The 26,488-nt window shown below is 47.2% G+C and overlaps 2 protein-coding genes across 3 annotated transcripts in view; both read right to left on the reverse strand.

Annotated features, from left to right (window-relative positions):
- The window catches only part of bbs4 (Bardet-Biedl syndrome 4), a 56,795-nt gene extending 47,560 nt beyond the window's left edge, over positions 1–9,235 (reverse strand). Inside the window, exon 1 of one of the 2 annotated variants that reach the window (XM_078199899.1) lies at positions 9,187–9,235. The gene's annotated coding sequence lies outside the window, so the exon portion shown is untranslated. Of the gene's footprint in view, positions 1–3,278; positions 3,333–9,186 lie in introns of those variants that run through there. The other variant, XM_078199900.1, reaches the window with a different exon arrangement.
- A 7,383-nt stretch (positions 9,236–16,618) lies between these two features.
- The window catches only part of LOC144480459 (E3 ubiquitin-protein ligase ARIH1), a 68,684-nt gene continuing 58,814 nt past the window's right edge, over positions 16,619–26,488 (reverse strand). Inside the window, exons 12-14 of the mRNA XM_078199903.1 lie at positions 24,766–25,026; positions 21,105–21,217; positions 16,619–18,193 (exon numbers count right to left, since the gene is read on the reverse strand). Of these exons, the coding sequence (XP_078056029.1) occupies positions 18,109–18,193; positions 21,105–21,217; positions 24,766–25,026 (459 nt within the window). The 3' untranslated portion in view covers positions 16,619–18,108. The remainder of the gene's footprint in view (positions 18,194–21,104; positions 21,218–24,765; positions 25,027–26,488) is intronic.

Raw genomic sequence — 26,488 nt, forward strand, 5'->3', positions numbered from 1 at the left:
ATCAGAAATAGCCTGTTTATACAAAAATAAATGTACACTGCAGCAGCTCAGTTCTATCTTAGTTCCTCAGCCTGTATTGCAGGGAAAGCCTGTGTGCTTAGAACATAGAACATAGAAAAAATACAGCACAAACAGGCCCTTCGGCCCACAAGTTGCACCGGTCATGTCCCTACCTACCTAGGCTTATATATAGGCTTACCTATAACCCTCAATCCTATTAAGTACCATGTACTCATCCAGAAGTCTCTTAAAAGACCCTATCGAGTTTGCCTCCACCACCACTGACGGCAGCCGATTCCACTCACCCACCACCCTCTGAGTGAAAAACTTACCCCTGACATCTCCTCTGTACCGACTCCCCAGCACCTTAAACCTGTGTCCTCTCGTAGCAGCCATTTCAGCCCTGGGAAAAAGCCTCTGAGAATCCACCCGATCTATACCTCTCAACATCTTGTACACCTCTACATGGTCACCTCTCATCCTTCGTCTCTCCAAGGAGAAAAGACCAAGCGCCCTCAATCTATCCTCATAAGGCATGCCAACCAATCCAGGCAACATCCTTGTAAATCTCCTCTGCACCCTTTCAATCATTTCCACATCCCTCCTGTAATGAGGCGACCAGAACTGAGCACAGTACTCCAAGTGGGGTCTGACGAGGGTCTTATAAAGCTGCATCATTATCTCCCGACTCCTAAACTCAGTCCCTCGATTGATGAAGGCCAGCACACCATACGCCTTCTTAACCACCTCCTCTACCTGCGAGGCCGATTTAAGAGTCCTATGGACCCGGACCCCAAGGTCCTTCTGATCCTCTACACTGCTAAGAGTCTTACCCTTGATATTATACTCCTTCATCCCATTTGACCTGCCAAAATGGACCACTACACATTTATCCGGGTTGAAGTCCATCTGCCACTTCTCCGCCCGGTCTCACATCCTATCTATGTCACACAGCAGCTTCTGACATCCCTCCAACCTATCCACAACACCACCAACCTTCGTGTCGTCGGCAAACTTACCAACCCATCCCTCCACTTCCTCATCCAGGTCATTTATGAAAATGACAAACAGCAAGGGTCCCAGAACAGATCCCTGGGGCACTCCATTGGTGACCGACCTCCATTCAGAAAAAGACCCATCTACAACCACTCTCTACCTTCTGCAGGCAAGCCAGTTCTGGATCCACAAGGCAACAGCCCCTTGGATCCCATGCCCTCTCACTTTCTCGAGCAGTCTTGCATGAGGGACCTTATCGAACGCCTTGCTGAAGTCCATGTAAACCACTTCTACCGCTTTTCCTTCGTCAATGTGTTTAATCACATTTTCAAAGAACTCCACCAGGCTCGTAAGGCACGATTTGCCTTTGACAAAGCTGTGCTGACTACTTTTGAGCATACTAAACTTCTCTAAATGTTCATAAATCCTGTCCCTCAGGATCTTCTCCATCAACTTACCAACCACTGAGGTTAGACTCACCCGTTGGTAATTTCCTGGGCTATCCCTATTCCCTTTCTTGAATATAGGAATCACATCCACAATCCTCCAATCCTCCGGAACCTCTCCCGTCTCCATCGACGACGCAAAGATCATTGCCAGAGACTCTGCAATCTCTTCCCTTGCCTCCCACAGTAACCTGGGGTACATCCCATCCGGTCCCGGCGACTTATCTATCTTGGTGCTATTCAAAATTTCCAACACATCCTCTTTCTTAATGTCCACATACTCAATCTTTTCAGTCCGCCTCAATCCTGTAGTACAACCACCCAGGTCTTTTTCCACCGTGAATACCGAGATAAAATATTCATTAAGCACCTCTGCTATTTCTTCCGGTTCTGTACAGACTTTCTCACCTTCACATTTTATAGGTCATATTCCTTCACATCTCATCCTTTTACTCTTCACATATTTATAGAACGCCTTAGGGTTCTCCTTAATCTTACCTGCCAAGGCCTTCTCGTGACCCCTTCTGGCTCTCCTAATTTCTTTCTTGAGTCCCTTCCTACAAGCCGTATACTCATCTAGATCCTATCATCGCCTAGCTCTCTGAACTTTTTGTACGCTTTCCTTTTCTTTTTGACTAGGTTCATCGCAGCTTTCGTGCACCATGGTTCCCGTAACCTACCAAAACCTCCGTCTCATCGGAACGTTGTCATGCAGAACTCCAGACAAACATTCCTTGAAAATCTGCCACCTTACTTCGGTACTTTTCCTCGAGAATGCCTCCTTCCAATTCATGCCTCTAATCTCCTGCCTGATGGCTTCATATTTCCCCTTACTCCAGATAAACACTTTCCTAGCTTGCCTGACCCTATCTCTTTCCAATGCTAGCGTAAAGGAGATAGAGTTCTGATCACCATCTCCAAGATGCTCCCCCACTGAGAGATCCGACACCTGTCCAGGCTCATTAGCCAGTACCAGATCGAGTACAGCCTCTCCTCTTGTAGGCTTATTCACATGCTGTGCCAGGAAACCCTCCTGAACACACCTAACAAACTCCTCCCCATCCAAACCCCTTACCCTAGGGATATTCCAATCGATGTTTGGGAAATTAAAGTCTCCCATCACGACAACCCTGGTTATTACTACATCTCTCCAGGATCTGTTTCCCTATCTGCTCCTCAACATCTCTGTTACTATTGGGCGGCCTGTAGAAAACACCCAGCAAAGTTATCGACCCCTTTCCGCTCCGAACTTCCACCCACAGAGACTCCGTAGACAATCCCTCCACGGCTTCCACCTTCTCTACAGCTGTGACACTATCCCTGATCAGCACTGCCGCTGCCCCCCCCCCCCCCCCCCACCCCCCACCCACCCCCTTCTTTTGCCTCCCTCTCTGTTCTTTCTGAAACCCGGCACCTGAAGTATCCAGTCCTGTCCCTGTCCCCAAGTCTCCGTAATGGCCACCACATCACACTTCCAAGCATCGATCCACACTCTAAGCTCATCCACTTTACTCACTACACTCCTGGCCTTAAAATAGACACATCTCAAACCTCTCCATCACCCGTCTATTCTCCCAACCAACGTTGGCTTCAACCAACTCGACTGGCCTGCTCCCCACCCCTACATGTTTTTTCTACTTAGTGACAAATGATATAAAATTAAAGAATGATGGATCGTTCTGGAGAGATGACATGGATTTGGTAGGGTGGGTGACTTCCTTCCGTGCTATAATAATTCCAATCACATAACATACAGAATGTATAACTTGCAAATGGAAGTTGAATTACATCTGCACAATCTACTCAAATTATACACATTCTCTCATCCCAGTTCACCTGAATAAAATACTCCATGTGGAACACTATGAAAGATCTTCTAAGGGTGAAGACCTCCCGTCCACAGACCTTACTTCCTGATCTCACAATACTTGGTGACATTTTTGTCAATGTTCTGATGACCATGTTAGCATTTGCCATTTTGGTTTTGCTGAAGGCACGGTCACAGTGCGGTCCAGACTCTGTTCACTTTGCAGCTGGGTGGAGAGGTTCCTGATGAAGTTTCTTGACTCAAATGTGAATCAATGCCCACCAACCCACATCTTCATTCAATTATTTACCTGACAGTTCTGAAGTTAAAATGGCATTATTAAAAACATAAATCTAAATTAGTCGCAATTCTAACTTTTTTTGATCAATTATAAAGTGACAATCTATTCAAGGATCTCCTCACTGAATAGCCCAGTAGATAATGAGATCACTCGGAGTGGAACTGGGCTAAATTGATCAGTCAAGTACCATAGAATCCTACAGTACAGAAGGAGGCCATTCGGCCCATCGAGTCTGCACCGACCACAATCCCACCCAGGCCCTATCCCCATAGCCCCAGGCTAACCTAAGCTAGCCCCCTGACACTAAGGGGCAATTTAGCATGGCCAATCCACCTAACCCGTGCATATTTGGACTGTGGCAGGAAACCAGAGCACCCGGTAAAAACCCACGCAGACATAGGGAGAATGGGCAAACTCTACACAGAAAGTGACCTAAGCTGGAATGGAACCCGGGTCCCTGGCGCTGTGAGGCAGCAGTGCTAACCACTGTGCCACCCAACATTCTACTGCTGGTCAGCACTAGGCTGGCTAGCTGGCTGACCCATGACAGTGTTGGAGATGTTTCGATAAGCATCAGGGCTCCTGGACCAAGGAAAGGAAACATTCCAACTCCTGAGCGCTCTCCAGTATTCCCAGCTGGGATAGGTGGATGTTGGGTGATGACAGCATCAGGGCCCAGCAGTGACGATCCTCTTAAACCAACAATTCATCCACATTTATCGAATCGAGTCATGAAGGATGGACCCTCCCCCACCCTCTTCTGCCAAGACATTGCAAATCACCACCTTTTAAGGAAAGAAGCAGAATGCAAATGTAGGCAAGTTAAGGACTCCCCTAAAGACCCTTTTGGCTGGACAATTTGTCATGTCACCCTAATTGGGGCAAACAAATGTCAGAGGGGCAGTGCTGAGGGAGTGCCGCACTGTGAGGATCAGTACTGAGGGAGTGCCGCACTGTGAGGATCAGTACTGAGGGAGTGCCGCACTGTCAGAGGGTCAGTACTGAGGGAGTGCCGCACTGTCAGAGGGTGAGTACTGTGGGAGTGCCGCACTGTCAGAGGGTCAGTACTGAGGGAGTGCCGCACTGTCAGAGGGTCAGTACTGAGGGAGTGCCGCACTGTCAGAGGGTCAGTACTGAGGGAGTGCCGCACTGTCAGATGGTCAGTGCTGAGAGAGTGCCGCACTGTCAGAGGGTCAGTACTGAGGGAGTGCCGCACTGTCAGAGGGTCAGTGCTGAGGGAGTGCCGCACTGTCAGAGGGTCAGTACTGAGGGAGTGCCGCACTGTCAGATGGTCACTGCTGAGAGAGTGCCGCACTGTCAGAGGGTCAGTACTGAGGGAGTGCCGCACTGTCAGAGGGTCAGTGCTGAGAGACTGCCGCACTGTCAGAGGGTCAGTACTGAGGGAGTGCCGCTGTCAGAGGGTCAGTGCTGAGAGAGTGCCGCACTGTCAGAGGGTCAGTACTGAGGGAGTGCCGCACCGTCAGTGAGTCAGTACTGAGGGAGTGCTGCACTGTCAGAGTGTCAGTACTGAGAGAGTGCTGCACTGTCAGAGGGTCAGTACTGAGGGAGTGCCTCACTGTCAGAGGGTCAGTACTGAGGGAGTGCCGCAATGTCAGAGGGTCAGTGCTGAGAGAGTGCCGCACTGTCAATGAGTCAGTACTGAGGGAGTGCCGCACTGTCAGAGGGTCAGAACTGAGGGAGTGCCGCAATGTCAGAGGGTCAGTGCTGAGGGAGTGCCGCACTGTCAATGAGTCAGTACTGAGGGAGTGCTGCACTGTCAGAGGGTCAGTACTGAGAGAGTGCTGCAGTGTCAGAGGGTCAGTGCTGAGGGAGTGCCGCACTGTCAGAGGGTCAGTACTGAGGGAGTGCTGCACTGTCAGAGGGTCAGTGCTGAGGGAGTGCCGCACTGTCAGAGGGTCAGTACTGTGGGAGTGCCGCACTGTCAGAGGGTCAGTGCTGAGGGAGTGCCACACTGTCAGAGGGTCAGTACTGAGGGACTGGCGCACTGTCAGAGGGTCAGTACTGAGGGAGTGCCGCACTGTCAAAGGGTTAGTACTGAGGGAGCGCCGCACTGTCAGAGGGTCAGTGCTGAGGGAATGCTGCACTGTCAGAGGGTCAGTACTGAGGGAGTGCTGCACTCTCGGAGGTTCAGGACTGAGGGAGTGCCGCACTGTCAGAGGGTCAGTGCTGAGGGAGTGCCGCACTGTCAGAGGGTCAGTGCTGAGGGAGTGCCGCACTGTCAGAGGGTCAGTGCTGAGGGAGTGCTGTACTGTCAGAAGGTCAGTACTGAGGGAGTGCCGCACTGTTAGAGGGTCAGTACTGAGGGACTGGCGCACTGTCAGAGGGCCAGTACTGAGGGAGTGCCGCACTGTCAGAGGGTCAGTGCTGAGGGAGTGCTGCACTGTCAGAGGGTCAGTACTGAGGGAGTGCTGCACTCTCGGAGGTTCAGGACTGAGGGAGTGCCGCACTGTCAGAGGGTCAGTGCTGAGGGAGTGCCGCACTGTCAGAGGGTCAGTGCTGAGGGAGTGCTGTACTGTCAGAAGGTCAGTACTGAGGGAGTGCCGCACTGTTAGAGGGTCAGTACTGAGGGACTGGAGCACTGTTAGAGGGTCAGTACTGAGGGACTGGCGCACTGTCAGAGGGCCAGTACTGAGGGAGTGCCGCACTGTCAGAGGGTCAGTGCTGAGGGAGTGCTGCACTGTCAGAGGATCAGTACTGAGGGAGTGCTGCACTGTCAGAGGGTCAGTACTGAGGGAGTGCCGCACTGTCAGAGGGTCAGTGCTGAGGGAGTGCTGCACTGTCAGAGGGTCAGTGCTGAGGGAGTGCCGCACTGTCAGAGTGTCAGTACTGAGGGAGTGCTGCACTGTCAGAGGGTCAGTGCTGAGGGAGTGCCGCACTGTCAGAGGGTCAGTACTGAGGGAGGGTCAGTACTGAGGGAGTGCCGCACTGTCAGAGGGTCAGTACTGAGGGAGTGCCGCTGTCAGAGGGTCAGTGCTGAGAGAGTGCCGCACTGTCAGAGGGTCAGTACTGAGGGAGTGCCGCACCGTCAGTGAGTCAGTACTGAGGGAGTGCTGCACTGTCAGAGTGTCAGTACTGAGAGAGTGCTGCACTGTCAGAGGGTCAGTACTGAGGGAGTGCCTCACTGTCAGAGGGTCAGTACTGAGGGAGTGCCGCAATGTCAGAGGGTCAGTGCTGAGAGAGTGCCGCACTGTCAATGAGTCAGTACTGAGGGAGTGCCGCACTGTCAGAGGGTCAGAACTGAGGGAGTGCCGCAATGTCAGAGGGTCAGTGCTGAGGGAGTGCCGCACTGTCAATGAGTCAGTACTGAGGGAGTGCTGCACTGTCAGAGGGTCAGTACTGAGAGAGTGCTGCAGTGTCAGAGGGTCAGTGCTGAGGGAGTGCCGCACTGTCAGAGGGTCAGTACTGAGGGAGTGCTGCACTGTCAGAGGGTCAGTGCTGAGGGAGTGCCGCACTGTCAGAGGGTCAGTACTGTGGGAGTGCCGCACTGTCAGAGGGTCAGTGCTGAGGGAGTGCCACACTGTCAGAGGGTCAGTACTGAGGGACTGGCGCACTGTCAGAGGGTCAGTACTGAGGGAGTGCCGCACTGTCAAAGGGTTAGTACTGAGGGAGCGCCGCACTGTCAGAGGGTCAGTGCTGAGGGAATGCTGCACTGTCAGAGGGTCAGTACTGAGGGAGTGCTGCACTCTCGGAGGTTCAGGACTGAGGGAGTGCCGCACTGTCAGAGGGTCAGTGCTGAGGGAGTGCCGCACTGTCAGAGGGTCAGTGCTGAGGGAGTGCCGCACTGTCAGAGGGTCAGTGCTGAGGGAGTGCTGTACTGTCAGAAGGTCAGTACTGAGGGAGTGCCGCACTGTTAGAGGGTCAGTACTGAGGGACTGGCGCACTGTCAGAGGGCCAGTACTGAGGGAGTGCCGCACTGTCAGAGGGTCAGTGCTGAGGGAGTGCTGCACTGTCAGAGGGTCAGTACTGAGGGAGTGCTGCACTCTCGGAGGTTCAGGACTGAGGGAGTGCCGCACTGTCAGAGGGTCAGTGCTGAGGGAGTGCCGCACTGTCAGAGGGTCAGTGCTGAGGGAGTGCTGTACTGTCAGAAGGTCAGTACTGAGGGAGTGCCGCACTGTTAGAGGGTCAGTACTGAGGGACTGGAGCACTGTTAGAGGGTCAGTACTGAGGGACTGGCGCACTGTCAGAGGGCCAGTACTGAGGGAGTGCCGCACTGTCAGAGGGTCAGTGCTGAGGGAGTGCTGCACTGTCAGAGGATCAGTACTGAGGGAGTGCTGCACTGTCAGAGGGTCAGTACTGAGGGAGTGCCGCACTGTCAGAGGGTCAGTGCTGAGGGAGTGCTGCACTGTCAGAGGGTCAGTGCTGAGGGAGTGCCGCACTGTCAGAGTGTCAGTACTGAGGGAGTGCTGCACTGTCAGAGGGTCAGTGCTGAGGGAGTGCCGCACTGTCAGAGGGTCAGTACTGAGGGAGGGTCAGTACTGAGGGAGTGCCGCACTGTCAGAGGGTCAGTGCTGAGGGAGTGCTGCACTGTCAGAGGGTCAGTGCTGAGGGAGTGCCGCACTGTGAGAGGGTCAGTACTGAGGGAGTGCCGCACTGTCAGAGGGTCAGTGCTGAGGGAGTGCCGCACTGTCAGAGGGTCAGTGCTGAGGGAGTGCCGCACTGTCAGAGGGTCAGTACTGAGGGAGTACCGCACTGTCAGAGGGTCAGTACTGAGGGAGTACCGCACTGTCAGAGGGTCAGTGCTGAGGGAGTGCTGCACTGTCAGAGGGTCAGTGCTGAGGGAGTGCCGCACTGTCAGAGGGTCAGTGCTGAGGGAGTGCCGCACTGTCAGAGGGTCAGTACTGAGGGAGTGCTGCACTGTCAGAGGGTCAGTACTGAGGGAGTGCTGCACTGTCAGAGGGTCAGTACTGAGGGAGTGCCGCACTGTCAGAGGGTCAGTACTGAGGGAGTGCTGCACTGTCAGAGGGTCAGTACTGAGGGAGTGCCGCACTGTCAGAGGGTCAGTACTGAGGGAGTGCTGCACTGTCAGAGGGTCAGTACTGAGGGAGTGCTGCACTGTCAGAGGGTCAGTACTGAGGGAGTGCCGCACTGTCAGAGGGTCAGTACTGAGGGAGTGCTGCACTGTCAGAGGGTCAGTACTGAGGGAGTGCCGCACTGTCAGAGGGTCAGTACTGAGGGAGTGCTGCACTGTCAGAGGGTCAGTACTGAGGGAGTGCTGCACTGTCAGAGGGTCAGTACTGAGGGAGTGCTGCACTGTCAGAGGGTCAGTACTGAGGGAGTGCTGCACTGTCAGAGGGTCAGTACTGAGGGAGTGCCACACTGTCCCCAGCCGTTGGAAGAGAAAGGGATGTTTTTCCTAGAGTCGATATAAAGTTGACCAATCAGATAAGCCGATCACAGCGCTGTCAGTGGGATCTTCCTGTGCCTGCATTCCCACTCCAGTTGCCGTTGCTATGGGCAACCCCGTCCCCCCGGCAACGGCGGCTTGGGAGCTACGGGCGCAAAGTGCGGAGCGGCCCGCGGCTCCCCTCCCTCTACACCCCACACACAGTGTCTCACTCTCTGTCTGTCAGTCAGTGTGTCTTGTCAGTGTGTCTCCCTCACTCTCTGTCTCTCACCCGCTCCGCCGCCATTGAGTCTCCGCATCAACATCCGGGACCTTCCTGCCGCACCGCCCCTTGTGACGTAAACACGCCGCCGCGAGACCCTGGCTTCAACTGACTCCAACTCCCCGTCCTGACCGACCTCGCCGGCCACTGTCCTGACTGACCACTACCAGACCCCCTGACTGACCACCACCCTGACTGACCCCGTCCACTGCGCTGACTGACCACCTGTCCACTGACCTCGCTGACCACCCATCGTCCACTGCCCTGACTGACCACTGCCTGTCAGGCTCAACACTTGACAGCCAGACCACTGCTACGCTGACTAATGTCCACTGCCATACTAAACTCTGCCAAACTACTGTCCATTGCCATGGTGCCCACTGCTAAATCACTATCAGATCATTGCCCACTGCCATGCTGACACCTAGCTGCTGCCAGATTACTGCCCTCACCACCACCACCCCTAATTGCTGACCATTGACCAACTACTGACAAACCATGACTCAAAGGGCTGAATGGCCTACGCCTGCTCCTATTTTCTGTGTTTCTATGATTGCTGACGACAGACTTACAACCACCACACCATTGATTGCTGACTGACCACTGACAAGTATTCAAAGGATAGAATCCCTGCAGCCCATTGAGTCTACATTAACTCTCCAAAAGAACATTCTACCCTATCCCCATAACCCTGCACATTTACTTACCACGGCCAATCCACCTAAGCTGCCCACCTTTGGACTGAATGGGGAAACCAGAAGAAATCCACAGACTCAGGGAGAACATGCAAATCCACAGTCACCCGGATCCCTGGAGCTGTGAGGCAGCAGTGCTAACCACCGTGTAACCCTTATCGGCCAGGGTAGATAGGAATGTGAAATTCAAAATCCAAACAGATTAGCTATGATCTTATTGATTGGTGGAGCAGGCTAGAGCAGCCAAAGGGCCTACTTCTGCTCTTATTTTGTATGTTTAACTGCTAACCACTTGCACTGATCTACATCTTCCTTTTTCTTCAACCATAATTTTCACCTCCACCCAACAATAGCAGAACTATCAACCTGCTATAATCATAGAATCCCTACTGTGCAGGCGGCCATTCAGCCCATCAAGTCTGCACCAACCACAATCCCACCCAGGTCCTATTACCATAATCCCACATATTTACCCTGATAATCCCCAACACCATGGTCAAAAGTTTAACAACACCAGGTTAAAGTCCAACAGGTCTATTTGGTCGCAAAAGCCACACAAGCTTTCGGAGCTCCAAGCCCCTTCTTCAGGTGAGTGTGGCTTTTGCTACCAAATAAACTTGTTGGACTTTAACCTGGTGTTGTTAAACTTCTTACTGTTTACCCCAGTCCAACGCCGGCATCTCCACATCAATTTAACATGGCCAATCAACCTAACATCAATTTAACATGGCCAATCAACCTAACATGGCCAATCAACCTAACATCTACCTTGTTCCGGAGCATCCGGAACAAGGTAGATGAACTTGGGGCGTGGATTGGTACTTGGGACTACGATGTTGTGGCCATTACGGAGACGTGGGTAGAACAAGGACAGGAATGGTTGGTGGACGTTCCGGGGTATAGATGTTTCACTAAGTGTAGGGAAGCTGGTAAAAGAGGTGGAGGAGTGGCATTGTTAATCAAGGATAGTTTAACGGCTGCGGAAAGGCACTTCGTGGGGGATCTGCACACTGAGGTAATATGGGCTGAAGTTAGAAATAGGAAAGGAGCGGTCACGTTGCTAGGAGTTTACTATAGGCCCCCAAATAGTAATAGAGATGTGGAGGAAGAAATTGCTAAGCAGATTATGGATATGTGTGGGGGTCACAGGGTAGTTGTCATGGGGGACTTTAACTTTCCAAATATTGATTGGAACCTTTGTAGGTCAAATAGTTTGGATGGGGCAGTTTTTGTGCAGTGTGTGCGGGAGGGTTTCCTGACACAATATGTGGATGGGCCGAATAGAGGTGAGGCCACATTGGATTTGGTACTGGGAAATGAACCGGGCCAAGTGTTAGATTTGGTTGTGGGAGAGCAATTTGGAGGTAGTGACCACAATTCGGTGTCTTTTGTTATTGCAATGGAGAGGGATAGGGCCGTACGGCAGGGCAAGGTTTACAATTGGGGGAGGGGTAATTATGATGCGATTAGGCAAGAATTAGGGGGCATAAGTTGGGAACAGAAACTGTCAGAGAAAGGAACTAATGAAAAGTGGAACTTTTTCAAGGAACAAATACTGGATGTCCTTGATAGGTATGTTCCTGTCAGGCAGGAAGGAAATGGCCGAGTGAGGGAACCATGGTTCACGAAAGAGGTGGAATGTCTTGTGAAAAGGAAGAGGGAAGCTGATGTAGGGATGAGGAAACAAGGTTCAGATGGCTCGATTGAGGGTTACAAGTTAGCAAGGAATGAGCTGAAAAAGGGGCTTAGGAGAGCTAGGAGGAGACATGAGAAGTCCTTGGCGGGTCGGATCAAGGAAAACCCCAAGGCTTTTTACTCTTATGTGAGGAATAAAAGAATGACCAGGGTGAGGTTAGGGCCGGTCAAGGACAGTAGTGGGAACTTGTGTATGGAGGCAGTAGAGATAGGCGAGGTGATGAATGAATACTTTTCTTCAGTGTTCACCAAGGAGAGGGGCCATGTTTTTGAGGAAGAGAAGGTGTTACAGGCTAATAGGCTGGAGGAAATAGATGTTCGGAGGGAGGATGTCTTGGCAGTTTTGAATAAACTGAAGGTCGATAAGTCCCCTGGGCCTGATGAAATGTATCCTAGGATTCTGTGGGAGGCAAGGGATGAGATTGCAGAGCCTTTGGCGTTGATCTTTGGGTTCTCGCTGTCCACGGGGATGGTGCCAGAGGACTGGAGAATGGCGAATGTTGTTCCTCTGTTTAAGAAAGGGAATAGAAATGACCCTGGTAATTATAGACCGGTTAGTCTTACTTCGGTGGTTGGTAAATTGATGGAAAGGGTCCTTAGGGATGGGATTTACGACCATTTAGAAAGATGCGGATTAATCCGAGATAGTCAGCACGGATTCGTGAAGGGCAAGTCGTGCCTCACAAATTTGATAGAATTTTTTGAGGAGGTAACTAAGTGTGTTGATGAAGGTAGGGCAGTTGATGTCATATACATGGATTTTAGTAAGGCGTTTGATAAGGTCCCCCATGGTCGGCTTATGATGAAAGTGAGGAGGTGTGGGATAGAGGGAAAGTTGGCCGATTGGATAGGTAACTGGCTGTCTGACCGAAGACAGAGGGTGGTGGTCGATGGAAAATTTTCGGATTGGAGGCAGGTTGCTAGCGGTGTGCCGCAGGGATCAGTGCTTGGTCCTCTGCTCTTTGTGATTTTTATTAATGACTTAGAGGAGGGGGCTGAAGGGTGGATCAGTAAATTTGCTGATGACACCAAGATTGGTGGAGTAGTGGATGAGGTGGAGGGCTGTTGTAGGCTGCAAAGAGACATAGATAGGATGCAAAGCTGGGCTGAAAAATGGCAAATGGAGTTTAACCCTGATAAATGTGAGGTGATTCATTTTGGTAGGACTAATTTAAATGTGGATTACAGGGTCAAAGGTAGGGTTCTGAAGACTGTGGAGGAACAGAGAGATCTTGGGGTCCATATCCACAGATCTCTAAAGGTTGCCAGTCAAGTGGATAGAGCTGTGAAGAAGGCCTATAGTGTGTTAGCTTTTATTAACAGGGGGTTGGAGTTTAAGAGCCGTGGGGTTATGCTGCAACTGTACAGGACCTTGGTGAGACCACATTTGGAATATTGTGTGCAGTTCTGGTCACCTCACTATAAGAAGGATGTGGAAGTGCTGGAAAGAGTGCAGAGGAGATTTACCAGGATGCTGCCTGGTTTGGAGGGTAGGTCATATGAGGAAAGGTTGAGGGAGCTAGGGCTGTTCTCTCTGGAGCGGAGGAGGCTGAGGGGAGACTTAATAGAGGTGTATAAAATGATGAAGGGGATAGAACGTTCAAAGACTATTTCCTCGGGTGGATGGAGCTATTACAAGGGGGCATAACTATAGGGTTCGTGGTGGGAGATACAGGACGGATATCAGAGGTAGGTTCTTTACGCAGAGAGTGGTTGGGGTGTGGAATGGACTGCCTGCAGTGATAGTGGAGTCAGACACTTTAGGAACATTTAAGCGGTTATTGGATAGGCACATGGAGCACACCAGGATGATAGGGAGTGGGATAGCTTGATCTTGGTTTCAGATAAAGCTCGGCACAACATCGTGGGCCGAAGGGCCTGTTCTGTGCTGTACTGTTCTATGTTAACCCGCACACGTTTGGACTGTGGGAGGAAACCCATGCAGACATGGAGAATGTGCAAACTCCACACAGTGACCCAAGGTTGGAATTGAACCTGGGTCCCTGGTGCTGAGGCAGCAGTGTTAACCACTGTGCCACCAATGCTCTCCCCCTTCTCCCAGAAACTTGATAAGGTTCCCTTGTTCTCAGGTTCAGGATCCACCAACCTGCAAATTCAATGAATCGTCCTCCATTTCCAACATGTCAACCACCACCAATCAGGTTTCCAAAAGCACCATTCTCTCCCCAGCACCCTGGTCACCTCTCAATCAGCCCCCAATGTCCCTTCCCACTGCATCTCGCTGCCCATTTTCTGCTCCCACCTCCCTCTTGTAATTCTTTTATTACATTGCATTCACTGATCAAAGTGTGGCCTCCTCCATGCTGGAAAGACTAAACACAGGTGATTCAGTCCACAAGCATGATCCTGAGCCTCTGGTTGTGACTATAATGTTCTGCTCACTCCCTCTACAATCTTGGCCTACTGCAGCATTCAAAACAACATCTTGAGAAAAAGCAGTTAATCTTTTGATTAGGAATTTTACAGACTTCTGAATTCAACAATTTGATTTAATTATCACTGTTCACATTTTGTTGTGATTGCAGCTGTTGGTAATGAATCTATTATTACCATTGACACCTCCTTTAAACATCTTTTCTTTCTTGTCCTATTTCCACCTCCTTGCACCATCCTTTTGGTTGTTCAATTACTTCTATAATGTACCGTTATCACAGGCCTCCCCTTTTGTCCTCCCCATCCAATTGCTTAAAACCTGTCGCATCTTTAACATTTTCCAATTCTAATGAAAGGTCATCAACATGAAATGGTAACTGTTCTTCTACAGATACTGTCTGATCAGCACGTATACTGCATTTTGTGTTTCCATGTCAGAATTCCAGCATAATTGTATTGCTCCTGGGATAGCAAGGTGGCTCCGAATAGGACTAGGCCATTTGGCTCCTTACAAAAATGGCTCATCTGAGATGGCCTTCACTCCACTTTCCTGCCTGAGCCTCTACTGCCTCAAATCAAACCTGGGAGGATTCAGTCTCCAAAAATTACTCAATATTTTTACAACTTGCTATAACTCTGGCCTCGTGCATTCCCAAACCCTCCTTCACCCCAGCACTAGTACCATCAGCCATCTAGGCCCAATGCTCATTCCTTCCCCAAACTCTACATCTTAAAGACCCTCCCTTCAAACTAATCTCTAACCAACTTTTTGGTCATCGTCCTAAAATCTTCCTCAAAATCACACATTGGAACGTGACTTAATGCCAACATTATGCTTTAGAATATTTTCCTACAACTGCAAGCTGTCATTAAAATTCACCTCGAACTAAATGTATCAGATACCTGCACTTAGCAATGAAAGCAGTGTATTAAGATTAAAGCTTAAGGACCAGCATTACTTTAACCCTTTCCTGAACCTCAGCTTTCTTCCTCCATTCTTCAACAATTATATCCTTAATTCCTCAAAGCAAATTTGCATTCTATAAATGTGTTTAATAATAAATTGAAATTCAGTAAAATTAGAAAGCATTTGTTCCTCATGTCAAAAGTGCATTTATTGGGTTTAAAATGTCACTGTGTTGGTGCTAAGTAGGCATGTAATCAGTACAGCATATTAGGCCAGCACACAAGTGTGATGCATTAACCCTATACTGTATATGATAATCGTTCAGTAACTGTTCTGACCTGGCTGAAAGGAGAATACATTAAAAGGAGGAACCCAACAGGATTTACAATGTTGCTCCACCCACCAAACTAAATCAAGAAGAATTTCTTCCAGAGTAGTTGGCAGAAAAGGCTTTTAGGGTAAGGTGCTTTTAAAAAGGGAATCAACCCACAAAACCAAACAATCCTTTTGCAACTTAAAATTGTTGTACCATCAGTAGAGTGCCTGCTCTACCTAAAACATCAAAGGCAGATTAACATACCTGTTACAACAACAGATCTCTGAAGCAATGAGGCAAAAAATCAATGCATTTCCTAATTTAAATTAATGTTGGCTGTATGGGCTGTCATTAAAATTATTTACGCAAGTTGCTAACTCACTACACAAGTGCCCAAATAGAAGTGTTCTTTACTCCTGCTTACAAATTAATAAGCAGAGATTGAATCAAAGTGCCAGCGATGACTGTGGGTCACTCTACAATGTGTACATACGTTTAGAGTTAGCTTGCAGAGCCTTTGGTTTGGAAACAGCCAGGAGTTCTGTAGAAACCAGGAACTGGGGCCAGTGGCTTCAACCAGCTGTGAAATTCAGCTTCCTGCTGTGATATGGTTAAACCAGAGTGTCTCCACTCACCATCCGGTCACCGGAAAGTACATTTATCAATACTTTGACAGTTCCTTTCTTCCCTCCTGCAAGAATGTGCAGAACAGCTTCTGCCAAGATTACAGTAGTCTGCACTGTGAATGCACAGCAAAACCCAGTGACTCCCCGACAAATGACTGAATCAGAATGAGAGACTCTTGCCTTAAGAAAGGCAAGTCATTTTACTAACCATGATGCCAGCTGGGCAGAGGTTCAGACGGTACCAGCTTGGGGTTGAGGGAAAGAAACAAAAAGACCACTGACCAGCTCAACCTGAAGGCAGCAACACCACTAAGTAGCTGCTGAGCAGTCCATGGCATAAGCTCTTCCAATCCTATATTTAAATAAACCAAGACCCTTCCTCTTTGTAGAAAGACGTGCAATAAGTAGTCTCATGACCAGGTTAAAGTCCAACAGGTTTATTTGGTAGCACGAGCTTTCAGACTGTCGCTCCTTCATCAGGGCGCTCACCTGATGGAGTGGCACTCCGAAAGCTCGTGCTACCAGATAAACCTGTTGGACTTCAACCTGTTGAGAGACTTCTTACTGTGCCTACCCTAGTCCAACGCTGGCAACTCCACATCATAGAAGAACGTGCAGAGGGAACAATGGAAAAGCTTCACATCGTTTTACTACTTGCAATCAAAACTGCTGGCCATGCCATATTAGATGTGTTGGAGTGCTGCAAATCACAGGATGCCTGAGAAATTACATACATGCTTGTCAGTAGCATTTGTGCACGACTCATTGCTGACCCCCACCTCAAATGCACTGGACGACACGCAAGGGATACCCAAATTAAACCTTTATCGTCAGTAAATGCTTTGCAGTATTCAAGCTTTACAATTGTGTAAGTTTGTCATGGATTCATCCATTACAGCTACAAATCTTTCAACGTTTGAGAATGACAATACATTGTCCCAGTGCAACAAAAGGAAAAAAAAACCACAAAAAAATCCACAGCAATGAGTGTGGGGCTAAGGAACCCAGTGCTAGGTCTTAACTTCAGACAACCTTCGCTTTGATATATACAACCAATTTAATGGTGAAATAGAACAAAACTATTACTTGCAGCTCGAGTTGGTTGCCAGTTTAGAACGTAGCAGTCCATCTTTCACTTAGCCCCACCGAGCAATGATCCTTCAACCCTAACTTCTATATGCTGGGATAGCAACACACAGGCAGAGCACAGCAAGGACAGCAGCCATTAACACTCAGGACAGTGGAGGTGTAAAGGGGGGGGGGGGGGGGGGGGAGAAGAGGGGGGAAGAGAGAGAGAGAGAGAGAGACACACAAGCTGGGTGCTGTTCTCTTCCAAATGTTAGCTACCTGTACCGCTCCTATTGTCTGACGAGATCTGTACAATTTTACGGGTATTTTTTAAAAATTTTTTTATACAGTAAAGAAATGGAAAGTACGGAGAGCTTCTGCTGAAGCTGGCAGGAGGGGACGGTCATTAGCTAGAAGATGCAGCAGGGTAGAAAAGCAGCAATGACAAATGACGGGGCGGGGAAGGAGCAGAGGGCGAGTATCAGGAAAACTCGACACCACCAGATTTCAGCTCGAGTCTACAACTAGTACTATGGAAAATTACAAGGTAAAAACTTGTTTTTTTTTAAAAAAAGCAGAAAAGGCAGAAAATTAAATTCACATTCCACTAACAGCGTTGAGGTCAAAGGTTAGCAAACCTAAAGAAACTGCACAGCAAATATACATATTCTTGAAGGTTTTTAAAGAATAAATATTTTTTGTAATTAAACATTATGCAAACACATGCCACGCTTGCTCTCGCTCAACCATGCATATGCGCTATATACAATTTGAAAAATACTGTGTCCTCCTTTTAAAAGTCATATACAAAGATATCCCCCAGAGCGCTGCCTTACAGTTAGCCAATCAACATTCACAAACAGGGAACCTACATACAATTAATGTCTGGCTGGAAAAGAGGAGCCAGGTCAAAACAGTTTCAGTTCAATTACTACACAGAGAAAATGAATAAATGAAAGGAAACAGAAAATGGTTCAGCTCTCAGAATGTAGCTACATTACAGATTAAAGTTGGAGGGTTTTTAGTGTGTCATACCCTTCATCCACTTACAATACTGTTGTACATTTTGTGGTTTTATCTACTTTTTTATTACAATATAATTTACTTAAACTTTCCATTAACAAAAAGTAGGGTAGAACTCCAGCAGTATCTGCAAGGGCCAGTGCCGCCCACTTTATTTGCATCAGCACTCTGTTGCTAACGGGTTGACAGTTCATTGCAAGCTGAGCCTCAGTCCTCGATATACTCCCAAAGGTCTTTCTCGTAGCCTTCGTGCACATGCTGTAGCAACACCTTCCTCCGGCTCTCACAGTATCTGATGGAGAGACCAGAACAGCAAGTCTAAGTCAGACACAGCAGGTTAGTCAGCCATCTAAAGTAAAAGGCTAAAGGCTTCAGGCTGAGGCCTCCCTCAGCACTTTGATGATGGAGGGAGAAATCCAGACTTCAAAAAGAGGCCCAAGAAAGCAAGGGGAGGGGGGAGGTGGACATAGAGATCAAAAAGCCTAAGTCTATCAGATACTTTGAGAAGGGAGTACTCAAGGGTTTGAAGCTTTTAGAACAGTGGAAAATAAATGCAGAGTTCTGCAGACTATAAAAATCAGAGGATAAATATGCTGATCTTTCAGGGTTAAAATGACAGGAAATGGTCGGCAAGTATAGATTCACGAAACCCAGGTTAGATAAAAGGTGAATAAAGCATATTTAAAAGTTAAGACACACAGGTCAAAAATCCAAATACTTGGGGTGGCACGGTGGCACAGTGATTAGCACTGTTGCCTCAGTGCCAGGGACCTGGGTTCAATTCCAGCCTCAGGTCACACACACTGTGTGTGGTGTTTGCATGTTCTCCCTGTGTCTGTGTGGGTTTCCTCCGGATGCTCTGGTTTCCTCCCAGTTTGAAAGACGTGCTGGTTAGGTGCATTGACCCGAACAGGCGCCGGAGTGTGGCGACTAGGAAAATTTCACAGTAACTTCATTGCAGTATTAATGTAAGCCTCACTTCTGACTAATAAATAAACTTTGCTGCCTCACAGCGCCGGAGACTTGGGTTCAATTCCAGCCTTGGGTCACTGTCTGTTTCTCCTTGTGTCTGTGTGGGTTTTCTCCAGGTGCTCCAGTTTCCTCCCACAGTCCAAAGGTCTGCATGCTAAATTCCCTTAGTGTCCCAAGATATGGGTGATTAGTGAGGTAAATATATGGGGTTACGGGGATAAGCTCTGGGTAAGATGAGTCACCGTCATGATCACCGAAGTCAGATGAGTCACTGCAGATTTTATGGGCTGAGTGGCCTGTTTCTCATTGCAGGGATTCTATGTCTAAGGCAACTAGTAGTGGTTATTCTGCTCCAAGACTTTACATTAAATAGGCCCAGTCACCACAGTGGAGCTGATTGATGCAGAAAATCCCAACAGATAAAGAAAAGGAAAAGGGGTTAGCATCATTTGACAGACACTGTATATAGTAGAAGCTTTAAGTCTACAGCAACAAGACACCAAAGGAAAGATCAAACAGGTTAACTAGGATTAACTCACGCTGAAATCTAAGGTTTAACAGGCACATTTCATAAATCGAGAGATAAAGGGTCACAAACTTTATCAACTTTTGTCCAGTTCAGCTCTGTTGATAACACACTTAGCAGATTTCATAGAAATCATAGAAACCCTACAGTGCAGGAGGCCATTTGGCCCATCGAGTCTGCACCGACCACAATCCCACCCAGGCCCTACCCCTTATTCCTACATATTTACCCACCAATCCCTCTAACCTACGCATCTCAGGACACTAAGGGGCAATTTTAGCATGGCCAATCAACCTAACCCGCACATCTTTGGACTGTGGGAGGAAACCCACGCAGACACGAGGAGAATGTGCAAAGTCCACACAGACAGTGACCCAAGCCAGGAATCAAACCCATTTCCAGGTCTTTTTGTGCATCGTTTAGGCTGATACTCGAACACTGGGGGAGCCCTGCACTGTAAGAAACACCAGCAGCCTGAGCATCTCATGTTAGGGATTCCATTGTCTGAGACAGTGTTCTGGCAACACTCCCTCAATTAATATCACCAGAATCAGATGGGGAGGCGATGGCCTAGTGGTATTATCGTTAGAATATTAATCCTGAAACTCAGCTCATGTTCTGGGGACCTGGGTTCGAATCCCGCCACAACAGATGGTGGAATTTGAATTCAATAAAAATAATCTGGAATTACGAATCTGATGACCATGAAAACCATTGTCGATTGTCGGAAAAAACCCATCAGGTTCACTAATGTCCTTTAGGGAAGGAAATCTACCGTTCTTACCTAGTCTGGCCTACATGTGACTCCAGAACCATAGCAATGTGGTTGACTCTCAACTGCCCTCCAAGGGAACTAGGGACGGGCAATAAATGCTGGCCCAGCCAGTGACACCCACGTCCCATGAATGAATAAAGATGAACTCGTCAATTACTTACTGATGCTGCCAGGAGTACACTGAACAGAAAATGAACACTATACTTGCTTCCCTAACAATGATCACATTCCAGATTATTTTGTTGCATCTCAAGCATTTTGAGTGTTTGAGGGGGATACTACGAAATGCAAATCTTTCTCTTTCACATGTGAGGAAAGTAACTATCTTAACTACGTAAATTTCCAGAGCTGGACTCACTCGTTGTCTGACAGATGCTATGATTATTGAAAGAGGCAAATCCTTTCACATCACAAAATTATTGGTTGCCTTGACTCTAGTGCCAAATAGTAAATCATTTTCACTTCTGAAATTGCCAAGTGTCAAGCTCACAACGTGCTACAACATCCTGAAATCATCAAAAGGCAGTGCTTTAATCATCAGTCAGCGATGAGCTGGATGGGCCTAGCAAGAGAACTGTCTTTGCTTCTAGGCTAAAAATAGCACACTTTGCAGGGAAAGCTGAGCCCATGAGAGATGAGAGGGTCAGAGGAAACGCGATTGCTCACAACTGGTAGCCTTATTTTGTCCAATCCAATCATCTATTGGAGAAAAAAAAATCATAAGTACACGGTTTCTATTACAATATTAGCAATTGCGTGCCAGGGCATTCATTTGAAAAGACTACATTAAGAACCTGTGTAGGTTTCACCAGGACAGTTAAAAAAAAATCTGCTTCTCCCTCGAAATGCACATTTATTTGGTGTGGAGGGGCAGTGGGTCAGAGAGCACAGAAGATGTTTGTCAGAATTACTAAGCTCATCTCATCCCACCTGTACTTGTCTTGTACTTTTTGTTTGATGTCTTGCAGAGAGTCCTGGGATATGTCCCTCTCCAGATAGCCAGACAGCACTTCTGTTGCATTCTCCAGATCTGCCTGATTGTTCTGGCAAGAGAAAAACACACGGCATGGAACAGATTGAGATTGACACAAACACACACTGATAGGAAGGTACTTTGACTCAGTCAAGTGAGCGTGTTATCAGATTGCCATGTTAAACTCCAGCCCACCTCACAAATCAGCAAATAGGCTATAAAATCTAACTTCAAGAACGCCGACATTCTCTAACACAGCACCTCAAACTCAGCCTCAGTTAGAAAAACAACAGGTTAGATTTGGGTCGGACTGAGAAGTGCAGTTAAACTGGTGGAGAATCAGGGGTGAGTGAAGCAACACCAGCCTGTTTTGCACCGCAGAGTTCAGTGCTGCCTGTAAATACATACCTGGTCACAGGATAGCGCTCTGACAATGGTTAGAAACGGGTTGTAGATATTTCAGAGCAGAGATATCGTTCAGTGATTGCACAGAAAGAAGATGGTTGCAGCCATTTTGAGATTTTGAAATGTCCCCATAGAATGCAGCTTCATCCAGATTCTATTTACCTCAATATTTCTATCTATTTTCACTGGTAGAAATGTTTGAATTTAACAAATGAAAAGGATTCTCTAATTAAATCCTCAAGTAGCAGCAATCACTGTGGAATAAATCAATCCAGGATCCGACTCGCAGGATGGTAAACCAGCGTGCGCTGAAATGCAATACCCTGTGATTGAGATGACCAATCAGATTGGGTGATCACTTTGCGGAACACCTCCCTTTGGTCCACAAGCATGGCCCCACGTTTCCAGTCACCTAGCAGTTTTATAGGCCATCTGAAAAGAGTCATACGGACTCGAAACGTTAACTCTTTTCCCCTTCACAGATGCTGCCAGACCTATTGAGTTTTTCCAGCAGTTTCGGTTTTAAATTCAGATTATCAGCATCCACAGCGTTTTGCTTTCATTTTAATTTGCCATTTTGATTCCCGCTTTGATCTTTGACTGCAGCCTCCTTCAGTTTCAATGAAGCTCAACACAAGTTTGAGGAAAAGCACCTCATCCTTCACAGCGTCCAGACTCAACAGCTCAGCAATTTCCAGACTCAACAGCTCAGCAATTTCATGTTAACCCTCCAGACCCATTTTGTTTCCTTTTTCTTGCTGCTTCTGATTTTTCTCTTGATTCTCTTTTACTTTTTGGGCAGCGGCTGTTCAGGATTCTGCTTTTCATACCTCTAGATATATATATTTTTTGTTTGTACCTCATCATCCCCTTTGCCCTTGACCACTTGTCCTGCCATTTCCTTTTTGTTCCACGATCGCTATCCTTGCTTAAAACCTATTACATCTCCAACTCGCCCTAGTTCTGATGAAAGATCATCGAACTGAAAGATTTAACTGTTTCCCTCTTGAAGGATGCTGTCTGACTGGCTGAGTGTGTCCAGCATGTTGTAGTTTGCTCCGTTTGCCATGGCCCAGAGGGCAGCACTCTCACCTCTGAATCCAATGGGTTCAAGTCCATTCCAGATAATTCAGCACAAAGTCACACAGAGTCTCACTTTCACAGCAGTATGTTAAACTGAGCAAGGTATTAAACTGAGACCCCAACTATCCTCACAAGTGAATCTAAAAGACCGAATGACATGTTTTCAAAAAAGAGCAGGGGAATTTTTTTGATGTCCTGGCCAACATTGTTCCCTCAACTAAAGATCTGGTCATTACTATGTTGTTTGCGCTCTGTGCAAATCGGCTGCTGTTACATTACAACAACAATCACACTTTATAAAGTACTTCATTGGTTGTAAAACACTTTGGAATATCCTGAGGTCGTGAAAGACATTTTAGAAATTCAAATTCATTGTTAAAAAACTGTGCATAAACCATCAAGCCCATTCCTTGCAACATAATAAGCAAACAACCCTGCCATGGCCTCAAACAAGCCCCAACCAAAATTTCCAAGGAAGCTAACTAATGCCAGGTAAGCACTCGAAACAAGCAAGTGTTGCCTCCACATATTCCTCACGTCCCATTGCTGAATTAGTCTGAATTAGAAAGACAAAATTAGATTTTGTCTTTCGAATATCTGCACAACACTAGCACCTGTTCACAATAGACCCAACTCGCCATGATGGAGACACCATGCATTATATCACACCTGGAATATGGTTTATTGTAATACGTTTCCACACTTTCATTTACAGGCAAGAAACAATACTTAGCAAATGACAAAACAATGGCTACTAGCACATAATGCCACTCAATGGTGGTGTTATTTCCTCACCAGCGTTCCTATAAACTGGATATTTGCCATCTTTCTGGGCCAGTGTGGAAATCAGAGTTTGAAGAATCCAGAAACGCCCCCCCCACCCCCCTTCCTTAAAACATGCCTTAAAACCTACCTCCTTGAGCAGGATTTTGGTCACCTGTCATATTATTTCCTTGGGTTCAGCATTGTTTGATAATGTCCCTGTGAAGCAGCTCGGAATGTTTCAATAGGGTAAAGGTGCTACATAATGCAAGCTGCTGCTGTTTGACACGAAGGTTCCAGGTCTATGGTCACGAACTTTACTCGAGACATTTTGATCTTGATACATATCAGGGCAATTGGTATCTCTGTACTCATTCTCCACAAAATAAACACATTTCCCCAGAAGGGGAAAGAGCTTTGACAAAGGGTCAATCTGGACTCGAAACGTCAGTTCTTTTCTCTCCCTACAGATGCTGCCAGGCCTGCTGAGATTTTCCAGCATTTTCTCTTTTGGTTTCGGATTCCAGCATCCGCAGTAATTTGCTTTTATCCAGGGGAAAGAACAACTTATTTCTGCATCGACAAACTGGATGTGTCGGAAGCAGGGATGCATTTGGTATCATCCGTCGGGATACTGCTTAGCCTGCGACAGCACCCAAAAACTATTTGAAGAGAAGACTTTGAAGTAGATGCAACATTCTCAGGCTACAGATCAGATACGGCAAGGAAGCAATGATGGCAATTAGTAATAGAAAAGATTTACACAAAATTTGCTCAATGCTCTGACGTTGAGGCATGGCACAGATATAATGTGTCAGCACAGGCTACAGGAAATAAAAAACCTCAGGCGTGCCTAAAACTAAACTTGTGACCACAAATGGAAAGCCACTTTCCTGCCACAGGGGAGCAGCATACAACCTTGACTGGAGTCAATGATGGCAAAGATAAGAGAGTTGGAGTACGAGTTGTGTGTAAAGTGGTGGTCGATTAGTGGTGTAATAGGCTGATGCGATGTTTTGGGAGGTGGCTAGACACCCATCAGATTCTTTGTTTCCAACAGATTTGAAAACAAATATAAATGAATGAAGGATTGAACTCTAAGCAAAGGGTCTGTTTGGTCATATTTCACTATAGTTCCTATCACTACCTGTATGAATCACCTGTGTAAGTCCAGGTCATGCTGCATGCAAAGCTATCATACATCCTGAATTTTAAAGTGGCTAATTTGACACTGAAAATTTTTTGTTGCCTTGAAACAACTACCTTTTCCAGAGTAACAATTAGTCAGCACCCCATTTGCATAGACAGACAAAATTGTCTCAACTTCAATGACAACAAGTTGTATCTTTCAGTGGAAAGAGGGCCTACCTCAAAGATAATGGACTGGTTGTTCTTTCTGAGGTAGAAAGCAAAGACGTAAGTGTACATTAATGTGGCGCGGCACTGGCATAGTACATCCACTGCTTTCTTCAGGAACTGCACCTCAATCCAAGACATATTGTGTTGTTGCATTTCCTCCATCTTCTGCTTGACCTGAGCATAGAGCTTGTGCTCAAACCTCAGGCTCTGCATGTGGTTCATGTAACGGTTGCAGTAGAATAGGTACCGCTGGAGTGCCGCTCGAGAACGCTGTCAAAGAAATACAAAAGGAAGAAACTGAAAATGGTGTCAGAAGATTACAAAACAGCAGTAATTTCACCATCTCAAACAGGCTAAAGATACTCAATGAGCCTGTAGAGTCGGTGCAAATGTCTCTAGTTTAACATACAAAACACAGGGAAAATCAAGCGTGATCGCCTGTATGGTTTGGATAAGAATGGTTGAGAATGAAACAATCTGATGCTCAGTTATTTAGCTAAATTTCAACATCTGCCCTATAATTTCCAATCATCTCTACTGTGCAGAAAGTTCAGTCTGTCAAGCAAATTTGTTTGTAACTCTTCCCATAACTTTCTACTTATTGTAGTTTGGCTTTCAATAGGAAAAAGTTTTATTTTTAAATTTTATCAGCAAGGTAACTTTATGATCCCATCTGGTACCATTTAAAACTGTGACAATCGTTTTACTCTCATCCATGTCCTAAAGTAGAAATGCGAAGAGTAGTCACTCTTACTTCTTCTAAGCAGCCATGATATGGAGATGCCGGCGTTGGACTGGGGTGGGCACATTAAGAAGTCTCACAACACCAGGTTGAAGTCCAACAGGTTTATTTGGTATCACGAGCTTTCAAAGCGCTGCTCCTTCACTTGATGAAGGAGCAGTGCTCCAAAGGATATCAGAAACTCCCAAATGGCTACTCTGTGTCTGATGGCAGAAGTTCAGTTAAAAGTATTTGACTTATTTATGTTTATGATGTGCATACTAATAAATACAGAGCCTAACTTTCTTAGTATTAAAATGAATGAGTCCGAAGCAAGATCTCTTGGAGAATTAAGTGCTTTATTCATTTGTATTAAATAAAATAAAACTGTAGTTTGGTTCAACTGCTAATATTACCACCTGATTCAGAACGTTGTGCATTCAAGTCCAAAAGTGGTAGGTTTAAAAGGATCCACACCGACTGTCTCGATGGCAAGGATGGGTAATAAATGCTGATCTTTCCAGTGACGCCCATATCCCCAAGTTTACATGCATAGAAAATTAATCAGAGTGGTAAATAACCAGAGTACCAGCATAACGGTTTGCCCGATCAAGCGGACATAAAAAATGCTATGGCACTTTTGGTAGAGTTGAGAGCCTTCATTCTCCTGTTACTCCCACAACTTACACAATCCAAAACTGAGCCATATGGTTACATATATTTTGCTGCAGTGTTTGCCTACACAACACTAACGGCACTTCCAATAGCAATCCACTGGTTGTAAAGCAGTTTGCTGAAGCCTGAAGCAAGTGCAACACTAAAATGACAATGGGGAATTCTCAATGCAGCACGTAGGTCTCCACAACAGCTACAGGATATGGAGTTCACAGGGTCGACTGATCTGCTGACATCCCCCTCACTGCACCATGCTGACCTCCTCAGCAAACGTCAGAAATGCTATGAGCAAACACACCAAAACCTTGGGCAGAGTCTTCAACATCACCTTTCAGG

The sequence above is a fragment of the Mustelus asterias genome, chromosome 29, assembly GCF_964213995.1.
Source record: "Mustelus asterias chromosome 29, sMusAst1.hap1.1, whole genome shotgun sequence".
NCBI classification, from domain to species: Eukaryota; Metazoa; Chordata; class Chondrichthyes; order Carcharhiniformes; family Triakidae; genus Mustelus; species Mustelus asterias.